At 41.6% G+C, this 20,771-nt stretch overlaps 1 protein-coding gene across 1 annotated transcript in view; it reads left to right on the top strand.

Annotated features, from left to right (window-relative positions):
- slc26a5 (solute carrier family 26 member 5) overlaps positions 1 to 20,771 on the top strand; it is an 83,918-nt gene that overhangs the window by 41,531 nt on the left and 21,616 nt on the right. Inside the window, exons 9-13 of the mRNA XM_068059262.1 lie at positions 1,215 to 1,362; positions 2,046 to 2,159; positions 6,390 to 6,467; positions 9,981 to 10,076; positions 20,391 to 20,497. Coding sequence (XP_067915363.1) covers positions 1,215 to 1,362; positions 2,046 to 2,159; positions 6,390 to 6,467; positions 9,981 to 10,076; positions 20,391 to 20,497 — 543 coding nt within the window. The remainder of the gene's footprint in view (positions 1 to 1,214; positions 1,363 to 2,045; positions 2,160 to 6,389; positions 6,468 to 9,980; positions 10,077 to 20,390; positions 20,498 to 20,771) is intronic.

Below are 20,771 nucleotides of genomic sequence, written 5' to 3'. Positions count from 1 at the left end.
AGTTTCAGACCAAAACTACCAGATTGTAGTTTTAAAAAAAAAACCCCTCTGGTTCACTATTGTCCTTTTATGTAGAATGAATCTGCTATCCTGACCTAGTCTGGCCTACCTGCGACTCCAGACCCACAGCAATTTGGTTGACTGTTAACTGACCGCCATTCAGTTGTATAGGAATGACCAATAAATGTTCTTTTAAAAACTTGCATTTATATAGAACCATTTAAAACCTTAGGATGTCCCAAAGCACTTTATAGCCATTTAAAGTACTTTTGAAGCATAGTCACTGTTGTAATGTAGGTTGTAATGTGCCAATTTGTGTCCAGCAAGTGCTCTCAAACAGCAATGTGATAATGAGCAGATAATCTGTTTTTGTGGTATTGTTTGAGAGATAGATACTGACCAGGACACAGGCTAAACTCCCTGCTGCTCTTCAAAATAATGCCATAGGATTTTTTATATCCATCTGAGTAGACAGGCAGGGCCTTGGTTTAATGTCTCATCAGAAAGATGTCACCTCCCACAGTGCAGCACTCCCTTAGTACTGCACTGGAGTGCCAGCCTAGATTTTTGCGCTTAAGTCTCAGGAGTGGGATTTGAATCCACAACCTTCTTGGAGTTGAGAATGCTATCAACTGAGCCACTGCTAACACTTATTTGCCTTTTCTATACCGTCATCTTGATTGCCCTTCTCCAGTACTTTCTCATACATTTAACACTGGGAATCAGTCCTTTTTCTCTTTTACTAACACCAATGCTTGTTTTCCTGATATGTGATCAAAGACTGTGACCCTTCCCTGTAGACTTGTAACAGTTTTCTGTATAGATACGCATGTATTGGAATAAGAAACATGCAGTTTTATTTGCTGAATCATTGGCCAATAATTCTGTTATTACACACTGTCTTCAACAAGCTAACAACTCCTGACTAGTTGGGTAGATCTGTTCCACATCTCAGACATACTAAATGAATGTTCTCCTGATTTTATTGAAATTAGTTTTTTTTATCACATTTTTGCAACCTGATCCATCTAGATATTTTAATTTTCATAGATCTAGGAATTACATAATTACCTCCTGTATCTGCCTGTTGACAGTCTTCATGGCCACAAACCATATTATTAGTTTGTTTTTAGCATGTGTAACTACAAAAACATATTGCTTCCAGAGTTTTAAGTGCTGAACAGCTAATTTTAGTATCTTTGTCACTATTTCAGATTGAGTGCTCCAGTTCTACCTGACTTCAGTCTACTTTCTGCAATATTTGCAGATTCTGTTGCAATTGCAATAGTTGGATTCTCAATAGGTGTATCAATGGCGAAAATATTTGCTCTGAAACATGATTACAGTGTGGATGGCAATCAGGTAACAAGTGCAATTTTATGTTTGCAATTTTATAGATCTCACCCATTTTATAACCAATGCTGTGGCAAGCCTAACTCTCAGAGGATTTGCTGGTAATGACATCTGAGACCTCAGTGTAAAGAAATTGGTGGGGAAATCTTCATGTATTGTAAATGTTATATATGGGGGGCGGCGGGAAGAAATCCTAATTTCAGAATTGCAAAAACTTGTATTTTCCATACATTTATTGTGATTGAATCATCATAGGTCAGTTGACTGATAATGACAAGACAATAGTTTACTGGTTGTGCATCCATCCTCTTACAGGTACAGTTGGATGATGAGTGGGGTAAAAGATACAAGAGAAAAAATACTTTTGTTTTTGTGCTGTTCTAGGAATTGGTAATTGTACAGTTGGGGTACTTTTCTAACCCTAGCATTGAAGTAGATATATTCCAGTCCATCATCCTGATCTTAGAACTTCATTTTTGTTAAGTTGTTGTCTTGTACATTTAGTCTATAGAAATGTTTGTTCACTTTGCTTAAAACATAGATTCAATTTAATTTTGTGTGAAATTGCAAGAGTGAGACTTTTTCCCATTGTGTGTTTCTTAGTATCTCTGGTTCATTTGTACATCAGAAAGCACTGTAACTTATTGTCTAGCCATTTGGAACAGAAATATATTCTTTTTCTCTCTCACTAGGAATTTATTGCATTAGGTATTTGCAATTCTGTTGGATCCTTTTTCCAAACATTTCCTGCCACCTGCTCGATGTCTCGAAGTCTTGTGCAAGAGAGTACAGGAGGCAAAACTCAGGTATAACTTTGTAGGCTCTTCTATTTTATGGCAAGCTTTAAGTAATTTTTAGTTTGCTTTTTTTTACTTGTCTTTACACACTGCAGAATAATGTGAATTGTGGAAGGATTCGCAGGTTGTTTAACAGTCTGATGGTATGCGATGTGAATACTGCTTTTATGGTCGTAACCATCTTTATACTAGCTGATATTGATTATTCCCATATGGTGGGAGGGTTTTATGGGCTTCTGCAACCCTTGTGATGATGGTTGTTCACCAACACCCACTGGATGCAAGTAACCTGCTGGATGTCAACTTAGAATTCATAGTCTGCACTCAGGTCTTCACTTGACGAGATTGCCTGAAATGGAGTTCATACCCTGTGTCTTCTGACTCAAAGGTGGAAATGCAACCACTAAGCCAAAGGCGGTCTTCAGGTTGGAGTTTTAAAGATCTAAGTAACTGTACTCCTATATCTCTCTCTTCCTCCACTCTAAGAATGTTACAAGTTAAGATAAACTACTGCACATTTCTGTGAACTGCATCTGTCACCTTAATGCGCACTCCAGTAGCCTAACTACTTTTGCTTTTGTTTTCAGTCCCCAGCCATCTTGCTGTCCATGTGGCTACGTTCCAATTTTCTTAACATAGTTTTAACTTTAGTAAAGAATTTTTCATATATATTTTTCATGTATCTTATCAAACACCTGAAAATCCATATGTACAGTATCCACTGCAAATTTAGTTCAACTAGTTAAGCATAACCTGCACTTAACAAATCTTTGTTGATTGTCCCAGTATACTGTAAAAGATTACCCACAAATGAGGTGCGATTAACTGGCAAATAATTACTGGGTTATCCCTTTTCTCTTGGTTAGGGGTGTAATGTGCTTCGGCATAATTGCCATTTCCGTGCTATTTTCAAAATATGGTTAGTGCCTCTGCTCCCCAACTTTCCTCTGGGATGCATTTGATGTGGGCCTAATGACTTTCCACTTTTAGTCCCAATAACTTTAACAGGTTTGTTTTTGAATATATAATTCCAATTTAGATATTACCAGTAGTTATTCCATATCTCCTTCAGGTATTCTTAGTCCCATTTTCATCCTCTTAAAAGCTGCAGGAAAATACTAAGTATCAATGCCACTCAATTACAAGATGCCTCCTTAATTGGCAATAATCCCTTCGCTACTTTGAGTATTCTCTCATGTGCCCTAGCCATTATTCTTTTTGTTGATGTTAAGACCAGGTTAGAAAGGTATCTAAGGGTCTCTCTCAGCCTTCACCTGGTCTTACTGTAACAGAGTTTTATTTTCAAACACACTATGTTTTGAGCTCCCCCTTGGTGAATCCTTGTTCACCGCTTTCCAATTATAAGGTAAAAAAATGAGAACAAACAGGCTTTCTTGGGTTTAAAGAAGGAAGGTGAAATTTATTAAATTTAAACTCTAATTTGGTGAGCACCTACGGATACAGGCCGCGCCCACCCTGGCACGCATACATGATACACACATGCAGATAGGGACAGGAAACAGCAGAAGAAAAAGTAAAGTGGTAAGCTTTGAGGCAATATCTGAAGAGTTGTTAAGGTTCTTCGCACTCGCTGTAGAGTCCTTGCTTGTAGGTAGAGCTTGCTTTTTGTTGGGGCCCAGTATTCTTCAACCTTGTTTGCTGTAGGAGACTTTTCTCTCTTGGGGTTCATGTATCTTCAGTGGATTCTGAAGCTGGTGAGAGAGAGATGGAGCAGACAGGAGGAGAGGAGATCTGCTTCAGTCCAGGAGCCAAGAGCTTTCTGTCTTCAAACACTGTTTCTCCAATTTAAAACTCAGTTCAAACTCTGCAACAGCCAGTTAGTAATGTGACTAAACTGGTTTGACCACGTCTGTACTGTGTAATGGGAGCAGGAACTGGTCCTTTTGTTCCAAGCAGTGTCTGTTACTATGCAAAAATGTCCTTCTGGTCAGGGGCCTGGCAATTCCTTGTATCAGGCCTTCTCCTCTTCCCAGCAACAATTTGAAGTTTAATGTCCATGTGGTGAAATTAATGTGCCTCATTTTTGGCAGGTGGGGGCCTGCTTGACGGTTGACCACCTTCAGACTGCTTATTTGCCTTCCTCATCTTTTCTGTTTCCATTACTTTTGATATGTCTGCATTATTCCCCTTCCTTTAATCCTCGTTTTCACTCTAATTTTTCTAGAACTCCAGTATTACCGAACCATTTTAACTCCTGATATTTAACTCCTGGTGTTTAGGCTGTACCGCTTGCATCTTTTATTTAAATATATCTGACAGTTTAATCATATTCGCCACGGCTTCAACAGCATCTTCTAAACCTGTGACCTCTGCTGCCTGGAAGAACAAGGGCAGCAGACGCATGGGAATGCCACCACCTGCAGGTTCCCCTCCAAATCTCACCATTCTCATTTGGAAATGTATCACTATTCCTCCATAGTCACTGGGTCAAAATCCTGGAACTCCCTGCCTCCAGCACTATAGACTCACCTTCACCATATGAAATGCGAGGTTCAAGAAGGCAGCTCACCACCTTTTTCAAGGGCAATTAGGGACAGGTGATAAATGGTGGTCTTGCCAGCGAGGCTTCCGTTGCACAAACAAATTTAAAAAAAAAAAAAAAATTGTTCAACCATTTAATCTGAGTTCGGGCTCTCTTCCTCCAAATGGAAATTTCCAGTCCACGATCTTTATCAACAACTTCCATTTTTCTTTATTTTCAATCAGCCTCACCTATGTTCACTATGCTCACTACTTTTCCAAATATTCTCCTACCCTCAGAGTCTTCATTTGTCCTGCTTTGTTAATCTAGATACAGAGCTGGCACTATTGCCTTCCTTGTTGGAAATACAACACACTCTTCAATAAGAGTCCCCCATGCATTCTAAGAATTGATCTTCATATTGACTCTGTATTTTATCCCAGTCTACTGTTAAGATAGTTAAACTCCAATTATAACTGCAAACCTCTAAACTGGCACGACACAAGTGCAGAGCAATGACCATCTCCAAGAAAAAAGAACCTATTTCCCTTCGACTTCCAACAGCATCACCATAATCCCTCACCATTCTTGGGGTGGGGGGTGGTCACCATTGACTGGAAACTTAACTGGACCAGCAGGTCAGAGGTTGGGAATTCTGTGGTGAGTATCTCACCTCCTGATGCCCAAATCCTGTGCACCATCTATAAGGCACAAGCCAGGGGTGTGATGGAATACTCTCCACTTGCCTGGGTGAGTGGAACTCCAACAACACTCGAGAAGCTGGACACAATCCAAGAGAAAGCAGCCCACTTGTTCAGGGCTCCCACCACCACAGATGCGCCATGGCTGCAGTGTGTACCATCTAGAAGATGCACTGCAGTAATTTGTCAAGTTTCCTTCGACAAAACCTTTCAGAATTGACCTCTACCACCTAGAAGAACAAGGGCAGCAGGTACATCTGCAAGTTCCCCTCCAAGTCACATACCATCCTGGCTTGGAAATATATCATAATTCTTTCACTGTCACTGGGTCAAAATCCCGGAATTTGCACCCTACCAGCATTGTGGATGTACCTACATCATATGGCCTGCAGTGGTTCAAGTAGGCGACTCATCACCACTTTTTTGAGAGCAACTAGGGATGGGCAATAAATACTGGCTTTGCCAGTGATGCCCAGATCCCATGAAAGAATTAAAAAAAAAATTGGCTACAAATCTTATCCTCCTTCATTCTTTCCCAAGATTCAGTGCTTCCGTTATGGTAGTATATGTCTTCTTAACCCTGTCAGACTTGTGTCTGAGCATCACTGTCTAATAACAAGGATATCCCTCCTCTTTATCTCCTGGAAATTTTGTAGTCAGAAATATTTAGTTCTCAGTCACGCACATTTCATTTAGGCTATATCATTATGGCCCTTTATTCTAATTAGTCCTTCTGATCTCCAATTTTATTTTAAATGCTTTGTAAATTCACATATGAACAGTGAAATCCTGACCTGTTTGTACTTCTCAATAACCTTTTCTATTTATTTTCTTTTTCTGATTTCTTCATTACCCTATGAAAGGGAGCTACTTGAGACTATTCTTTTATGCTTTGTAGTAGCCATTGCAGTGGGGTCATTATTGAGCCATAAAAGCTAATCATATGATTGCATGTGAACTCCAATTGGTGATGGGAGGGGAGAGAGTAAAGGAAGAGGGGGGAAAAACCCTTTATTTTCTGTGCTGTTGGTAAATTTGCTTTATTTGTTTTTGTAGATTGCTGGAGGATTATCTGCCATATTTGTGTTGTTGGTCATTCTTTCATTTGGTTATCTCTTTGAACCTTTACCTCAGGTACGTCTGAGATTAGTGTTTTTTTTAAATCCTTGTTTAATTTGTAACTGTTAAAATATCCATTTTTTAAAAATCCATTTCTCCTTTCCCCACCTTCAAATGTTCTTCCCCTCTCCTGAATGCCTTGATTTTACAGTTTGGCTGCACAGGTACTTGTTGCTCTCCAGTACCTTACCTGCATAGTCACACTTCATGTGTAAGCCTTAGTAATGAATATTGGCAGGCTATTTGACTGCTACCAGCGTCACTGCTGAGTCTGATCCTGTGTTTCCCCAATATTTTCATATGCAGCTTTGGTGAGGTTTAATGATCTGGAGCAGGAGCCTTGCCTAATTTCCTCCTCCTTAATCCAATGGTGCTGACTTCAAATAATTCAGAAGGACTTACATGTGCAGATGTAGGTTTCCTTTCCTTTTAGCAAAAACAACTTGCGGCATTACCGGACTTTCTTAGGACTAGCATTTTGTTGCTTATAGTAGCTGTAATCACAATGAAAATGAGATTAACGTTTGCTAGACATACTGAGGGATTATTCTGTCCTGTAGTGCTAGTATCCATGTATCCAGTTTAATGGAGCCCATAGTGACTCGCAAGTAAATGTGTTTGTATAGCTTTCCCTTATCTTTCTAATTCCATCTGGCCTATTCCAATCTGCACTCCACTTCACTGAAAGATCACAAGATAGAATAAAGGAGGTCATGTAGCTGATCATAGCTTCATCTTCGAAAAACGCAGTGTTTTCCCTGCCACCCCATTCCCCTTAAGCACAGGATCCAATTGTTAAATGGCCTGAATTTTTGCCTTCCATTTCTTTACCCAGAAGTGCATCCCATTTGGGAATAGCTTTCTGATGTCTCGCTAAAATTTGTCTTTTTATGTCAGTTCATGACAGATGTTCAGAAGCTTGAAAATGCTAAATCATCAATGTTCGATCTACATCTATTTGATATCCCAATGCATGCTTTGATGTGATGGCATTTTATAACCGTCTACATGACATTTGGGGGGAATTTGAATCCTATCCACCTGGCAGAAACTACATGGGGAGGCGGTGGCGTAGTGGTATTGTCACTGGACTAGTAACCCAGAGACCCCAGGGTATTGCTCTGGGGACATGGGTTCAAATCCCACCACAGCAGAAGGTGGAATTTGAACTCAATTAATAAATCTGGAATTAAAAAAAGTTAGTCTAATGATGGCCATGAAACCATTGTCGATTGTTGTAAAAATCCATCTGGTTCACTAATGTCCTTTAGGGAAGGAAATCTGCTGTCCTTACCTGGTCTGGTCTACATGTGACTCCAGACCCACAGCAATGTGGTTGACTCTTACATGCCCTCTCAAATGGCCTAGCAAGCTACTCAGTTGTATCTAACCGCTACGAAGTCAATAAAAACCGCACTGTGGGTGTACCTACCCCACATGGACTGCAGCGGTTCAAGAAGGCAGCTCACCACCACCTTCTCAAGTGCAATTAGGGATGGGCAATAAATGCTGGCCTGGCCAGCGACGCCCACATCCCACTAACCATTGACTTTCTGGCTGCCTGTAGTTTAAAATTGCAGGCAGCAAGGGCATTTACCCAAAGCTGGCAAGGTCCTCCTTTAAACATGGAGCTTGTGCTGCAGTGGGATTATCTGGGTCTGACTGCAGTATTAGTCTATGGCCTGAATGGAGGGGTGGTGGTGTCTTCCCTGTAGGAGCTTGATCAAGGGCCAGAACAGACCCAGCAAGATAACTTGCTTTCAATATTTTTGTTTCCTTTGTGGACTAGGGGCTGCAAGAATGCTGCACACAGAGACCTTGGACTTACACTGACCTGGCCACCCCACTGGACTGTTCAGTTCTCGTGGGTCCCTGGCAGTGATGACCTGCTGCCAGAAATCCTGCTTCTGCGTGCCAGTCAGGTAGCGGATTCAGAGGGGAAGCAAATGAACTCATTTTAATATCCGCACCTTTTATCCCCAACTTCCAGGTGCATTACCCACTTCAGCTCTCCCATTCACCAATTTCGCCTCCTATTAAATTTGACCCCATAATGTCAGTTGTGTTTTGGAATGCAAATCCTGGACCAGGCAAAAAAAAAAATTAGTAATTTTGTACCGTGATCCTCAGCTAGCAAAGTTCAATGATCCATCGTAAACAAAAAATGTCATTACATGCGCAAATGTGTTGATTTATTAAAAATTAAACTGCGTGTGGGGGTAGGAACACAGGAACAGGAGTAGGCCATTCAGCCCGTCGAGCCTGCTCCGCCATTCAGAGGTCATGGCTGATCATCTACCGCCATGCTATTTTTTCCCCACGATCTCAATATCCTTTGATGTCATTAGTATCCAGAAATCTATCGATTTCTGTCTTGAACATGCTCGATGATTGAGCTTCCACAGCCCTCTGGAGTAGAGAATTCCACAGATTCACCCTCCTCTGAGTAAAGAAATTGATCCTCATCTCGGTCTTAAATGGTGTGCCCCTTATTCTGCGACTGTGTCCTTTGGTTCTAGATCACCAGCCAGAGGAAGTATCCTGTCCACATCTACTCTGTCACGCCCTGTAAGAATTTTGTAAGTTTCAATGAGATCACCTCATTCTTCGAAACTCGAGAATGCAGGCCCAGTTTCTGCAATCTCTCCTCGTAATCCCCAGGGATTAGGCTTCTGAACCTCTTTTGCATTCCCTCTATGGCAAGTAAGAGTACTGGAAACCTACATAGCTGCTAAATGTTTGTGTGGAGTGGGGTGAAGAGGGGGAGAGGAGGAACATGATCAACTAACAATGTCAACAACAACAACTTGCATTTATATAGTGCCTTTAATGTAGTAAAACATTCCAAAGTGCTTCACAGGAACATCAAACAGAATTTAACACTGCTGCATGAGGAGATATTACAACAGTTGACAAAAAAATTGACCAAAACGTTATGTTTTAAGCAGCATCTTAAAGGAGGAGAGAGAGGTAGAGATGTGAAGTTTAGGAAGGGAATACCAGACCTTGGGACCTAGGCAGCTGAAGGCATGGCTGCCACTTGCAGACCGATTTAAAATCTGAGATGCACAAGAGGCTAGAATTGGAGGAGTGTAGAGATCCTGATGGATTGTAGGACTGTGGGAGGCTATAGAGATGGTGAGGGGTGAGGCCATGGAGGGATTTTTTAAAACAAGAATGAGAATTTTAAAATCGAGGCATTCTGGACCAGGAGCCACTATAGGTCAGTGAGCAGAGGGATGGTGGATGAGCAAGACTTGGTGCAAATTAGGATATGGGCAGCAAAGCTTTGGCTATACATGAATTTAAAGTATAATTTTACACACCGAGGTTTCTGTTGAATTTTGGCTAAACATGCTACTAAACTGTAGTATTTTATAATTGGTTTATATAATCTAAATTGTCTCAATGTATGAAAAGTTATTTAGAAAGCTTTGATATTGCAGATGGTGGATTCTTGCTTAATATAAAACCAACTTGTAGCATTCTTAAACTTGTTGATTCAGAACTCAAAATAATTTCTTGTAGACTGTGCTAGCTGCGATTGTGATGGTGAACCTGAAGGGAATATTTAAGCAGTTCCGGGATATACCTTTTCTGTGGCGAATCAGCAAGTATGAACTTGTAAGTACTCCAAATATGTAAAATCTGTAGAAAGTGTGTCGTGTTTTTTTTTTGTTAACAAAGTGAGGGATGTCAGTATTGGGGGTTTTGTTTTAAGATGCTGAAGAACATAGGTGAAGGGCCAAGACCTGCACTGCAGGACATCAATATTGAAAAGGGTAAAGACAATCTAGCAAATCAAGAAACAATGATTAAATTGCGTGGTTCAGAGGTGACCTGAACAAATGAGTTAGTGAAATTTTATTTCATCTCTTGCAATTAGCCTTTCCCAGTTGTAGTTAGCCTGGGGATAGAAGCAAAATAAATGCCTGTAAATTCCCAAACCCAGGAACAAATGGTGTAGACACAGTGCTCCAATGCCAGAAGTTCTACAGCATCTTATAGCAACCTTGCCATTTTGTATTATGTTATTGGCAGTTTAGTTTTGTGCCCAAACTAGTTTAATTTAGTACTCGGTCAACCTTTCGAGAGAGGAGATACTGTCCTATCTAGTTACATGTGGTGAAGGAGAATATACAAATTATATATACCAGAGTTACATGTGGTGAAGGAGAATGTACAAATTATATATACCAATCAGCAAACCCTATTTCTTTGAATTTGTTGACTGCCATACTTGGTGGAATTTTAGGAAAGAAAGGTTGTCAACATAATGTCTCAGTAAAATTTCTCATTGTAATTTTCTTGGGACTGGATGACTGGATATATCCACAGTATCACCTACTGACCAATATTGCAATCTAGCCTATAACCAAAGATAACTCATTCTTTTATTGAAAAAATAATATATTTTTGATACTGATTTTATAGACATATACTGTAAATTCTAATTTATTTTTGGACATTTTCTAATCTGATTTTTTTCCCTAAAACTACTTTGTGAATGTGGGAATAATGTGGCATAAAAGTAGCCCTCGATTTTTTTTTTAATCTTGAAAAATATTGAAATAATTGTAGTTGCATATTTCCAGGATGCTGCAAGATCATAAAACAATTACAGTAATCTATCCATTCTGTCCATGCACCATAAGCCTGAAAGATTACTGCCTGAAGCATAAGAACTAGGTTAACATAGAACATAGAACATAGAACATACAGCACAGAACAGGCCCTTCGGCCCACAATGTTGTGCCGATCCTTTGTCCTCTGTCAAGGACAATTTAATCTATACCCCATCATTCTCCTTTATCCATATACCTATCCAAAAGCCTTTTGAAAGTCCCTAAAGTTTCTGACTCAACAACTTCCCCGGGCAAGGCATTCCATGCCTCGACCACTCTCTGGGTAAAGAACCTTCCCCTGACATCCCCCTTATATCTCCCACCCTTCACCTTAAATTTATGACCCCTTGTAACGCTTTGCTCCACCCGGGGAAAAAGTTTCTGACTGTCTACCCTATCTATTCCCCTGATCATCTTATAAACCTCTATCATGTCACCCCTCATCCTTCTCCTTTCTAATGAGAAGAGGCCTAGAATGTTCAGCCTTTCCTCGTAAGACTTATTCTCCATTCCAGGCAACATCCTGGTAAATCTCCTCTGCACCCTCTCCAAGGCTTCCACATCCTTCCTAAAATGAGGCGACCAGAACTGCACACAGTACTCCAAATGAGGCCTTACCAAGGTCCTGTACAGCTGCATCATCACCTCACGGCTCTTAAATTCAATCCCTCTGCTAATGAACGCTAACACCCCATATGCCTTCTTCACAGCCCTATCCACTTGAGTTGCAACTTTCAATGATCTATGCACATAGACCCCAAGGTCTCTCTGCTCCTCCACATGCCCAAGAACCCTACCGTTAACCCAGTATTTTGCATTCATGTTTGTCCTTCCAAAATGGACGACCTCACACTTTTCAGGGTTAAACTCCATCTGCCACTTTTCAGCCCAGCACTGCAACCTATCCAAGTCCCTTTGCAGACGACAATAGCCCTCCTCGGTATCCACAACTCCACCAACCTTTGTATCATCTGCAAATTTACTGACCCACCCTTCGACTTCCTCATCCAAGTCGTTAATAAAAATCACAAACAGGAGAGGACCCAGAACTGATCCCTGCGGCACGCCACTGGTAACTGGGCTCCAGGCTGAGTATTTACCATCTAAGACCACTCTCTGCCTTCTATCAGTTAGCCAATTCTTAATCCAACTGGCCACATTCCCCACTATCCCATGCCTCCTGACTTTCTCCATAAGTCTACCATGGGGGACCTTATCAAATGCCTTACTAAAATCCATGTACACCACATCCACTGGTTTACCCTCATCCACTTGCTTGGTCACCTGCTCAAAGAATTCAATCAGGCTTGTGAGGCAAGACCTACCCCTCACAAAACCGTGCTGACTGTCCCGAATCAAGCAGTGTCTTTCCAGATGCTCAGAAATCCTATCCCTCAGCACCTTTTCCATCAACTTGCCTACCACCGAAGTAAGACTAACTGGCCTGTAATTCCCAGGGTTGTTCCTATTCCCTTTCTTGAACAGGGGCACAACATTTGCCACCCTCCAATCACCTTATTTATGCTGTTAAGAACATAAATAGGAGCAGGAGTGGACCATTATGCCCCTAGAGCCTGCTGTACCATTCAATAAGATCACGGCTGCTCTGAAAGTGGCCTCAGCTCCACTTTCCTGTCTGCCCCCATAACGCTTTAATCCCTTATTAGATCAAAAATCTGTCTAGCGCAGCCTTGAATATATTCAATGACCCAGCCTCCATTGCTCGCTCGGGTAGAGAATTCCAAAGATTAACGACCCACTGAGAAGAAATTCCTCCTCGTCTCTCTCAAATGGGAGACCCTTTATTTTGAAACTGTGCCCCGTGGCTGTAGATTCCCCTATGAGGGGAAACATCCTCTCAGCATCTACCTTGTCGAGCCCTCACAGAATCTTGTGTTTCAATAAGATCACCGCTCATTTTTCTAAACTCCAGTGAGTATAGGCCCAACCTGCTCAACCTTTTCCCTTAAGACAACCCCTCATCGCAGGAATCATGTAGTGAACCTTCTCTGATCTGCCTCCAATGCAAGTATAATCCCTCCTTTAAATATGGAGACCAGAACTGTACACAGTTACTCTAGGTGTGGTCTGACCAATGCTTTGTACAGTTGTAGCAAGACTTCCCTACTTTTACATTGCATCCTATTGCAATAAAAGCCACCATTCCATTTGCTTTCCTAATTTTTTGCCGTACCTGCATGCTACCTTTTGTGATTCATGCACAAGGACACCCAGATCCCTCTGTACCGCTGCATTCTTCAGTTTCTTTCCATTTAAATGATCTGCTTTTGTATTCTTCCCACCAAAGTGGACAACCTCACATTTTCCCACATTATACTCCATCTGCCAAATCTTTGCCCACTCCCTTAACCTATCTATTCCCTTTTCTTTTCCCCCTCACAATTTGCTTTCCTACCTACCTTTTGTATCGTCAGCAAATTTGACTATAATACACTTGGTCTATCCATCCTAGTCATTAATATAGATTATAAATAGTTGAGTCCCTAGCACTGATCCCTGTGACACTCCAAGTTAGTTTGCCAATCTGAAAATGACAACTGTTTCCTTTTGATTCACCAATCCTCTTTCCGTGCTAATATATAGTCCCCATTATTTCTTGATTTATACTCTGTCCTACAGTATGGTTACTGTGAGGTGGTCTATAAACTACTCCCACCAGTGACTACTTTCCCTTGCTATTTATCGCCACCCAAACTGATTCTATATCTTGATCTTCCGAGGCAAGATCATTTCTCACTACTGTACAGATCTCATCCATGATTAACAGAGCCACCCCACCACCTTTTTTTTTTTTCTTCCTATCCTTCGGTAATGTCAAATACCCTTGAATATTCAGGTCCCAGCCTTGGTAAGTCCATAACCATGTCTCTAATGGCTATCATATCCTATCCTTTTATTTCTATTGTGCTATCAATTCATTCATCTTGTCTGAATGGATGCAGCGTTCATAACAAAGCCTTTAATTCTCTTTTTTTGCCATTTTTCCCTCGTCTAATCCTTTTTGCTGGTGCACTGTTATATTTGTACGCTCTGTCCCTTCCTGTCAAACTATGGGTATCATTACCCATATTGTTACCCTGCACTATTGCCTTATCCTTTCTTGTTAACACTCTAAATCATCCCTCCACTATTTTGCTCAAAGTCCTTCCTGCAACCCGAGTTATATGTTTTGCCAGGACACTGGTCCCAGCGCTGTTCAAATGAAGCCTGTCCCAAAAGTACAGCTCCCTCTTTCCCCAGTATTAATGCTAGTGCCCCAAGACTCTAAACCCATTTCTCCCACACCAATCTTTCAGCCACGCATTCAACTCTCCAATCTTATTTACCTATGCCAATTTGCTTGTGGCTCACATAGTAATCCAACGATTATTATCTTGGTGGGTTTGCTTTTAAAGTTAGCCCCTAGTCACTCATACTCCCTTCACATATCCTCTTTCTTAGTCCTACCTAAGTTGTTGGCACCTATGTGGACCACAATAACTGAATCCTTCCCTCCCACTCCAAGTTCCCCTCCATCTCCAAGGAGATGTCCTTGGTACCAGGCAGGCAACACCGCCTTCGGGACTTGCGCTCTTGGCTGCAGAAAAATGTATCTATTCCCTGAACTATACTGTCCCCTATGACTACAGTATTCATCAGACTTACTTTGTGATTTCAGAGATACCAGTATGAACTCTTATCTGATTCCACACTACTGCAATGCTACTCAAGCTGCACCTTTTGTCCTTCCACAATGCTTTGCAATGCTGTTCGCTTAGAACACCCATAGTGCACAAATTTCATATCAACTTTAATTGAATTCATTTAAATGTTAAAAACTGCATGTATATAGCAAATGGTATAATGTGTATTTTGGGGGTATTATGGTCTGTTCCAGAAACTGGGTATTTTGTAATGCAGCATTGGCCAGTGAAAATGTTGAAGCATCCTGTTAATCAGGACATCATCTGGCCAATAAAATTTTTCCTGTCTTTTGAACCTGCTCCCATGCTGATATGTGTATTTCATTATTCTATGACAGTATTGATCATACAATTTTACAGTACAGAAGGAGGCCATTCAACCCATCGTATCTGTGTTAGCTGTATAAAACAGCTATAGTTAGTCCCACTCCCCTGCTCTTTCTCCTTAGCCCTGCTCATGTATTCCTTCTGAAACATATCTCGGATCCTCTTTGGGAAATTACTATTGAATCTGCTTTCACCACTATTTCAGGCAGAGAATCACAGAATTATTAGAGCACATAAGGAGGCCACTCAGCCCATCGTGTTTGCACTCGCTCTCCGAATGAGCAATTCACCTACTGCCATTCTGCCTTTTCCTAGTAACCCTGCACATTCTTCCTTTTCAGATAGCAGTCTATTTCCCTTTTCAATGCATCGATTGAACCTGCCTGCACCACACTCTCAGACAGTGCATTCCAGACCTTAACCACTCTCTGCGTGAGGACGTTTTTCCTCATGCCACTTTTGCTTCTTTTGCCAATTACTTTAAATCTGTGCCCCCTTGTTCACGATCCTTTGACAAGTAGGAACAGTTTCTCCCTATATACTCTGTCCAGACCCATCATTATTTTGATTACCTCTATCAAATCACCTCTCAACATTCTCTCCTCTAAGGAAAACTGTCCCAACTTCTCCAATCTATCTTCCTAACTGAAGTTTCTCATCCCTAGAACCATTCTCATGAGTCTTTTCTGTACTCTCTCCAATGCTTTCACATCTTTCTAAAGTGCAGCACCCAGAACAGGACACCGTACTCCAGTTGAAGCTGAACTATTATCAAATACAAGTTCAGCATAACCTCTAAAATAAAAGCAAAATACTGCGAATGCTGGATATCTGAAGAAAGTGCTGAAAATACTCAGTAGGTCTGGTAGCATTGCTACTGGTACCAGTTTCGTATCCATGTTGCTACTGTCCCTGTTATTCCATGAGCAATAACTTTGCTCACAAGTCTGTGCGGCACTGAAAGTTGCTGATCCCTGAAAGTTGCTACCCAGGTTAATAAGGCTGTTAAGAAGGCATATTGGTGTGTTAGCTTTTATTAGTAGGGGGATCGAGTTTCGGAGCCACGAGGTCATGCAGCTGTACAAAACTCTGGTGAGACCGCACCTGGAGTATTGCGTGCAGTTCTGGTCACCGCATTATAGGAAGGATGTGGAAGCTTTGGAAAGGGTACAGAGGAGATTTACTAAGATGTTGCCTGGTATGGAGGGAAGGTCTTCCGAGGAAAGGCTGAGGGACTTGAGGTTGTTTTCGTTGGAGAGAAGGAGGAGGAGAGGTGACTTAATAGAGACATATAAGATAATCAGTGGGTTAGATAGGGTGGATAGTGAGAGTCTTTTTCCTTGGATGGTGATGGCAAACACGAGGGGACATAGCTTTAAGTTGAGGGGTGATAGATATAGGACAGATGTCAGAGGTAGTTTCTTTACTCAGAGAGTAGTAGGGGCGTGGAATGCCCTGCCTGCAACAGTAGTAGACTCGCCAACTTTAAGGGCATTTAAGTGGTCATTGGATAGACATATGGATGAAAATGGAATAATGTAGGTCAGATGGTTTCACAGGTCGGCGCAACATCGAGGGCCGAAGGGCCTGTACTGCGCTGTAATGTTCTAATTCACTGTATCATATGCCTTCTGGATGTCCATGTGCACCACAGCAACAGCATTGCCCTCATTAAACCTCTCTGTGACTTCTACAAAACAAATATTCCAGCAAGTTAGTTAACCACTATTTTCTTTGATAAATTCCTGCTGGCTTTCCTTAATTAACCTGCATTTGTCCATGTGACTTAATTTTGTTCCGAATTACTGTTTCTAGAAGTTTTCCCACCACCGAATTTACTGATTGGCCTGTAGCTGCTGGGCTTATCTTTACATCCTTGCTTGAACAAGGGTGTAACATTTGCAATTCTCCAGTCCTCTGGCACCACCCCTGAGTCTAAAGACAGGAAAATTAGGGCCAGTGCCTCTGCAATTTCCACACTCACTTTCCTCCATATCCTTGGATGCATCTCATCCAGTCATGGCGCCTTATCAATTTTAAGTACAAACAGCCTATTTAATACCTCCTATTAATTTTAAATCCTTCTAGCATATTAATTACCACCTTTTTCACTGTGGCCTGGTAACATCATCATAATATAGACAGTTGCAAAGTATTCATTTAGCACCTCAGCTAGTCCCTTTGTCTCCATGTGTAAAACCCCTTTTCGGGTCCTAAACGGCCCTACTCCTTCTATTGTCTTTTTACTATTTACATGCCAATAGAAGTCTTTGTGATTCCCTTTTATGCTAGCTGCCAGTCACTTTTCATATGCCCTCTGCTTTTATTTGCTTTTTAACTTCCCCTCTGAACCTTCTATGTTCAACTGGTTCTCCATTGTATTATCCACCTGACTTCTGTCACAGGCACACTTTTTCTTCATCCTCATCTCTATCTCTCTTGTCATCCAGGGAGATCTGGATGTATTTGCCCGACCTTTCCCCTTTGAGGGAATATATCTTGACTCTGCCGAACTATCTCTTTTTTTGAAGGTAGCACATTGCTCAGCCAACCTTTGCCAATTTATTTGGTCCATTTCCATTCTTACCCCGTTGAAGTTGGCTTTCCCCAGTTAATTATTCTTACTCTGGATTGTTCTTTGTCTTTTTACATAGCCAACCTAAACCTTATGATACAATGATCACTGTCCCCTAAATGTTCTACTGATATTTGATCCACTTGGCCTACCTCATTCCCAAGAACCTTGTCCAGCAGTGGTGCCTCCCCTCTCTGGACTAGAAACATAACTGCTGTAGAAAATTTTCCTGAACACGCTCTAGGAACTCTTGCCCCTCTCTGCCCTTTATACTATTACTATCCCAGTCTATATTAGGATAATTAAAGTCCCTCATTCTAACTACTCTACAGTTCTTGCACCATTCTGTAATTTCCTTGCAAGTTTGTACCTCTGAATCCTTTCCACTATAGACTACACCGAGGAATGTAATTGCACCTTTTTTTGTTCCTTTGCTCTAGCCAAATAAATTCTGTCCTTGACCCCTTTGGGATATCCCTTCTCCAGCACTCTAATGCTCTCCTTAATCAATACTGCCACTCCTCCTTTTCTTCCTTTCCTGAACACCTTGTATCCAGGAATATTTAATACTCAGTCCTGCCCTTCTTTTGAGTCAGGTCTCTGTTATAGCCACATCATATTTCCACATGTCAGTCTGCACCTGTAACTCACCAGTCTTATTAACTACACTGTGTGCATTCACATACATGCACATTAACCCTGATTATTACTTCCTCCCTTACTCTGATCCCACCTAAAAACTTACTATTCCCTACATTCCAGATAATAACTAGTTGCGCAAAAACATTTCTCCTCATTCCATCCCTGGTTCTTTTGCCAATCATAAATCTGTGTCCTCTGGTTATTGACCCTCCTGCCAGTAGCAACAGTTTACCCCGCTCTACTCTTAGCAAAACCATTATTGAATAGCCCTCATAAATCTCTCTCTAACTTTCTCTGCTCTAAAGAGAACAATCCCAAGTTCTCTAGTCCTCCCACATAACTGAGGTCCTTTACCCCAGTAATAATCTTTTCCTTCCTAAAGTGCATCCAAAAACAAGGAAGTTATGCTAAACCTTTATAAATCACTGATTAGGCCTCAACTGGACTACTGCATCCATAATTGGATGCAGTAGTCCAGTTGAGGCCTAATCAGTGATTTATAAAGGTTTAGCATAACTTCCTTGTTTTTGTACTCTTGTACCTCTGTCTATAAAGGTGAAGATCCCATATGCTTTTTTTTTAGGCTGGGTTTGCTGACAACACAACCACTAGGTGGTGCAGTACTAGCACATGTGCAAATGCAGCCTCTTCCACTGAAATATCACTGTGATGTTCAGGCAGCTGCCAGGATTAAAGATGGCGCTGCTCAATTTATCACAGAAAAACAAGACAACTCCGGTGTGACACTACCATTGAAATTTGGAATGTAAATCAACTTTCTATGGTTTGGAAATTAGACATTTACATGGCGAAGTTTATGGAGGAAAGAACTGAATTTCTGCCCCACCTCCCTCCCTCCATTCCACACTCTCCCAATCTGCACTCGCTACAGCCTCTCCGTTTGTTCCCCATTCCCCGCTTGCCCACTGCCCTCCCTCCAGACACTAGCTCCAGGCCGCGACGCTTCCCTCCACTTGGCCTCTCGCTCCTATGTCACCCCGTCACCCCTCATGCCCGCCTTGCTTTGGGCAGCGCGGTGAGGAACGATCGAACGTGGGAGTGTGTGGCTGAGAGGGGAGAAGCAGCGTGGGCTACAGCTAGCGTCTGGAGGAGGGGTGGGGAAGCGGGGAGTGAGCGGCCGGAGAACGGGATTGGGGTGGGAAGTGGGGAGCGAGCGGCTGGAGGGCAGGATGGGTGGGTGGAAGCAGGGAATGAGCGGCTGGAGAGCGGGGTGGGGGAAAGCGGGGAACGAGCAGCCGGAGAGTAGCTGAGTAGGGGGGAGCAATTAGTCCTGGCAAGACTTATGCTGTGCATGCGCAGCATCTCACTGAGCGCAGGAGACCGCTTGCACAGCTTGGAGCATTCTGATGACGCCAGGCGCTGCGTTGTCAGGAGTTACTTTGTTGAAGAATCTACTGTACTGGGAAATTTTCAGTTCCATGTGGACATGACTACCAAGGAGTGTAATCAATTGGTTGATGTACAGTATAGTGTTTTGAACAAAACCGTGCATATAAATTATGTCTTGGTATGGCATATGGCTTATCATTACAAGTGCTTTTCACGCTGTAATGCTAGGGTAGAATTTTTTTAAAACCTTGCACAGATAGTTCAGACAGAGCAATAAGTCAATGATCACGCATATTGTAAGTATATTTTGTATAATTTAGTTTGCAAAGCAATTAAAATAACATACCCAAATGTTCTAGTGTGCCAGTTTAGATAACTCTTCTAGGATGTTTTTAACATGTAATTCTGGTATGTTGGTTTTGTTCTTTGTCAGCGTTACGTATGCCCTTTTGCCAGGCCTGTCAATGTGCTTGTGTATTGACTGCAAGCAGGTGTCTATAAACAACCTGGGTGTCCATTGCTTTCTGGATGATGTCCAGCTGTTAGTGTACAACTCCTCCAACAAAATGGTTGGCATTAGGGTCGCATTGTGTATGTAAACCTTTCATGCCTGGTGCAGTATATTGGTGCACCAATGTACTTTGCCCCCTTTCCATTTCTTTTTTCAGGGTATGAAGTTTTTTTTATACTGATTACTTTTTTTTCCCTGACATAGGCATCGTGGACTGCAGCATTTATAGCCTCTCTTCTTTTGGGATTGGACTATGGATTAATGATTGCAGTGGTATTTGCAATTATTTCAGTTGTTTACCGATCACAAAGGTTAGATACAAAAAAATGTTCTTTTCGCTTGATGGCTGATAAATGTTAATATTTTGAAATGTGTAATTTTAGTAGTGCATCCTTTGGTGCAGTTTCCATTTTTGATAATGCATGGTTATCTAATTAAAACCCAGTTTTAATTTCTTACTTGAAATTTTTGTAGCAAACATATTGCGATAATTCAGCTGGATTTTTGACAATGCTTTTGCAGTAGGAGTGTCTGGAATATCCATCAAGAGGTACATTGCGACCATAAAATGTTGGATAGGAAAAG

The sequence above is a fragment of the Heterodontus francisci genome, chromosome 27, assembly GCF_036365525.1.
Source record: "Heterodontus francisci isolate sHetFra1 chromosome 27, sHetFra1.hap1, whole genome shotgun sequence".
Taxonomy (NCBI): Eukaryota; Metazoa; Chordata; class Chondrichthyes; order Heterodontiformes; family Heterodontidae; genus Heterodontus; species Heterodontus francisci.
Note: the sequence above shows the minus strand (reverse complement) of the source record. Positions and strands in the feature narration are given on the sequence as shown.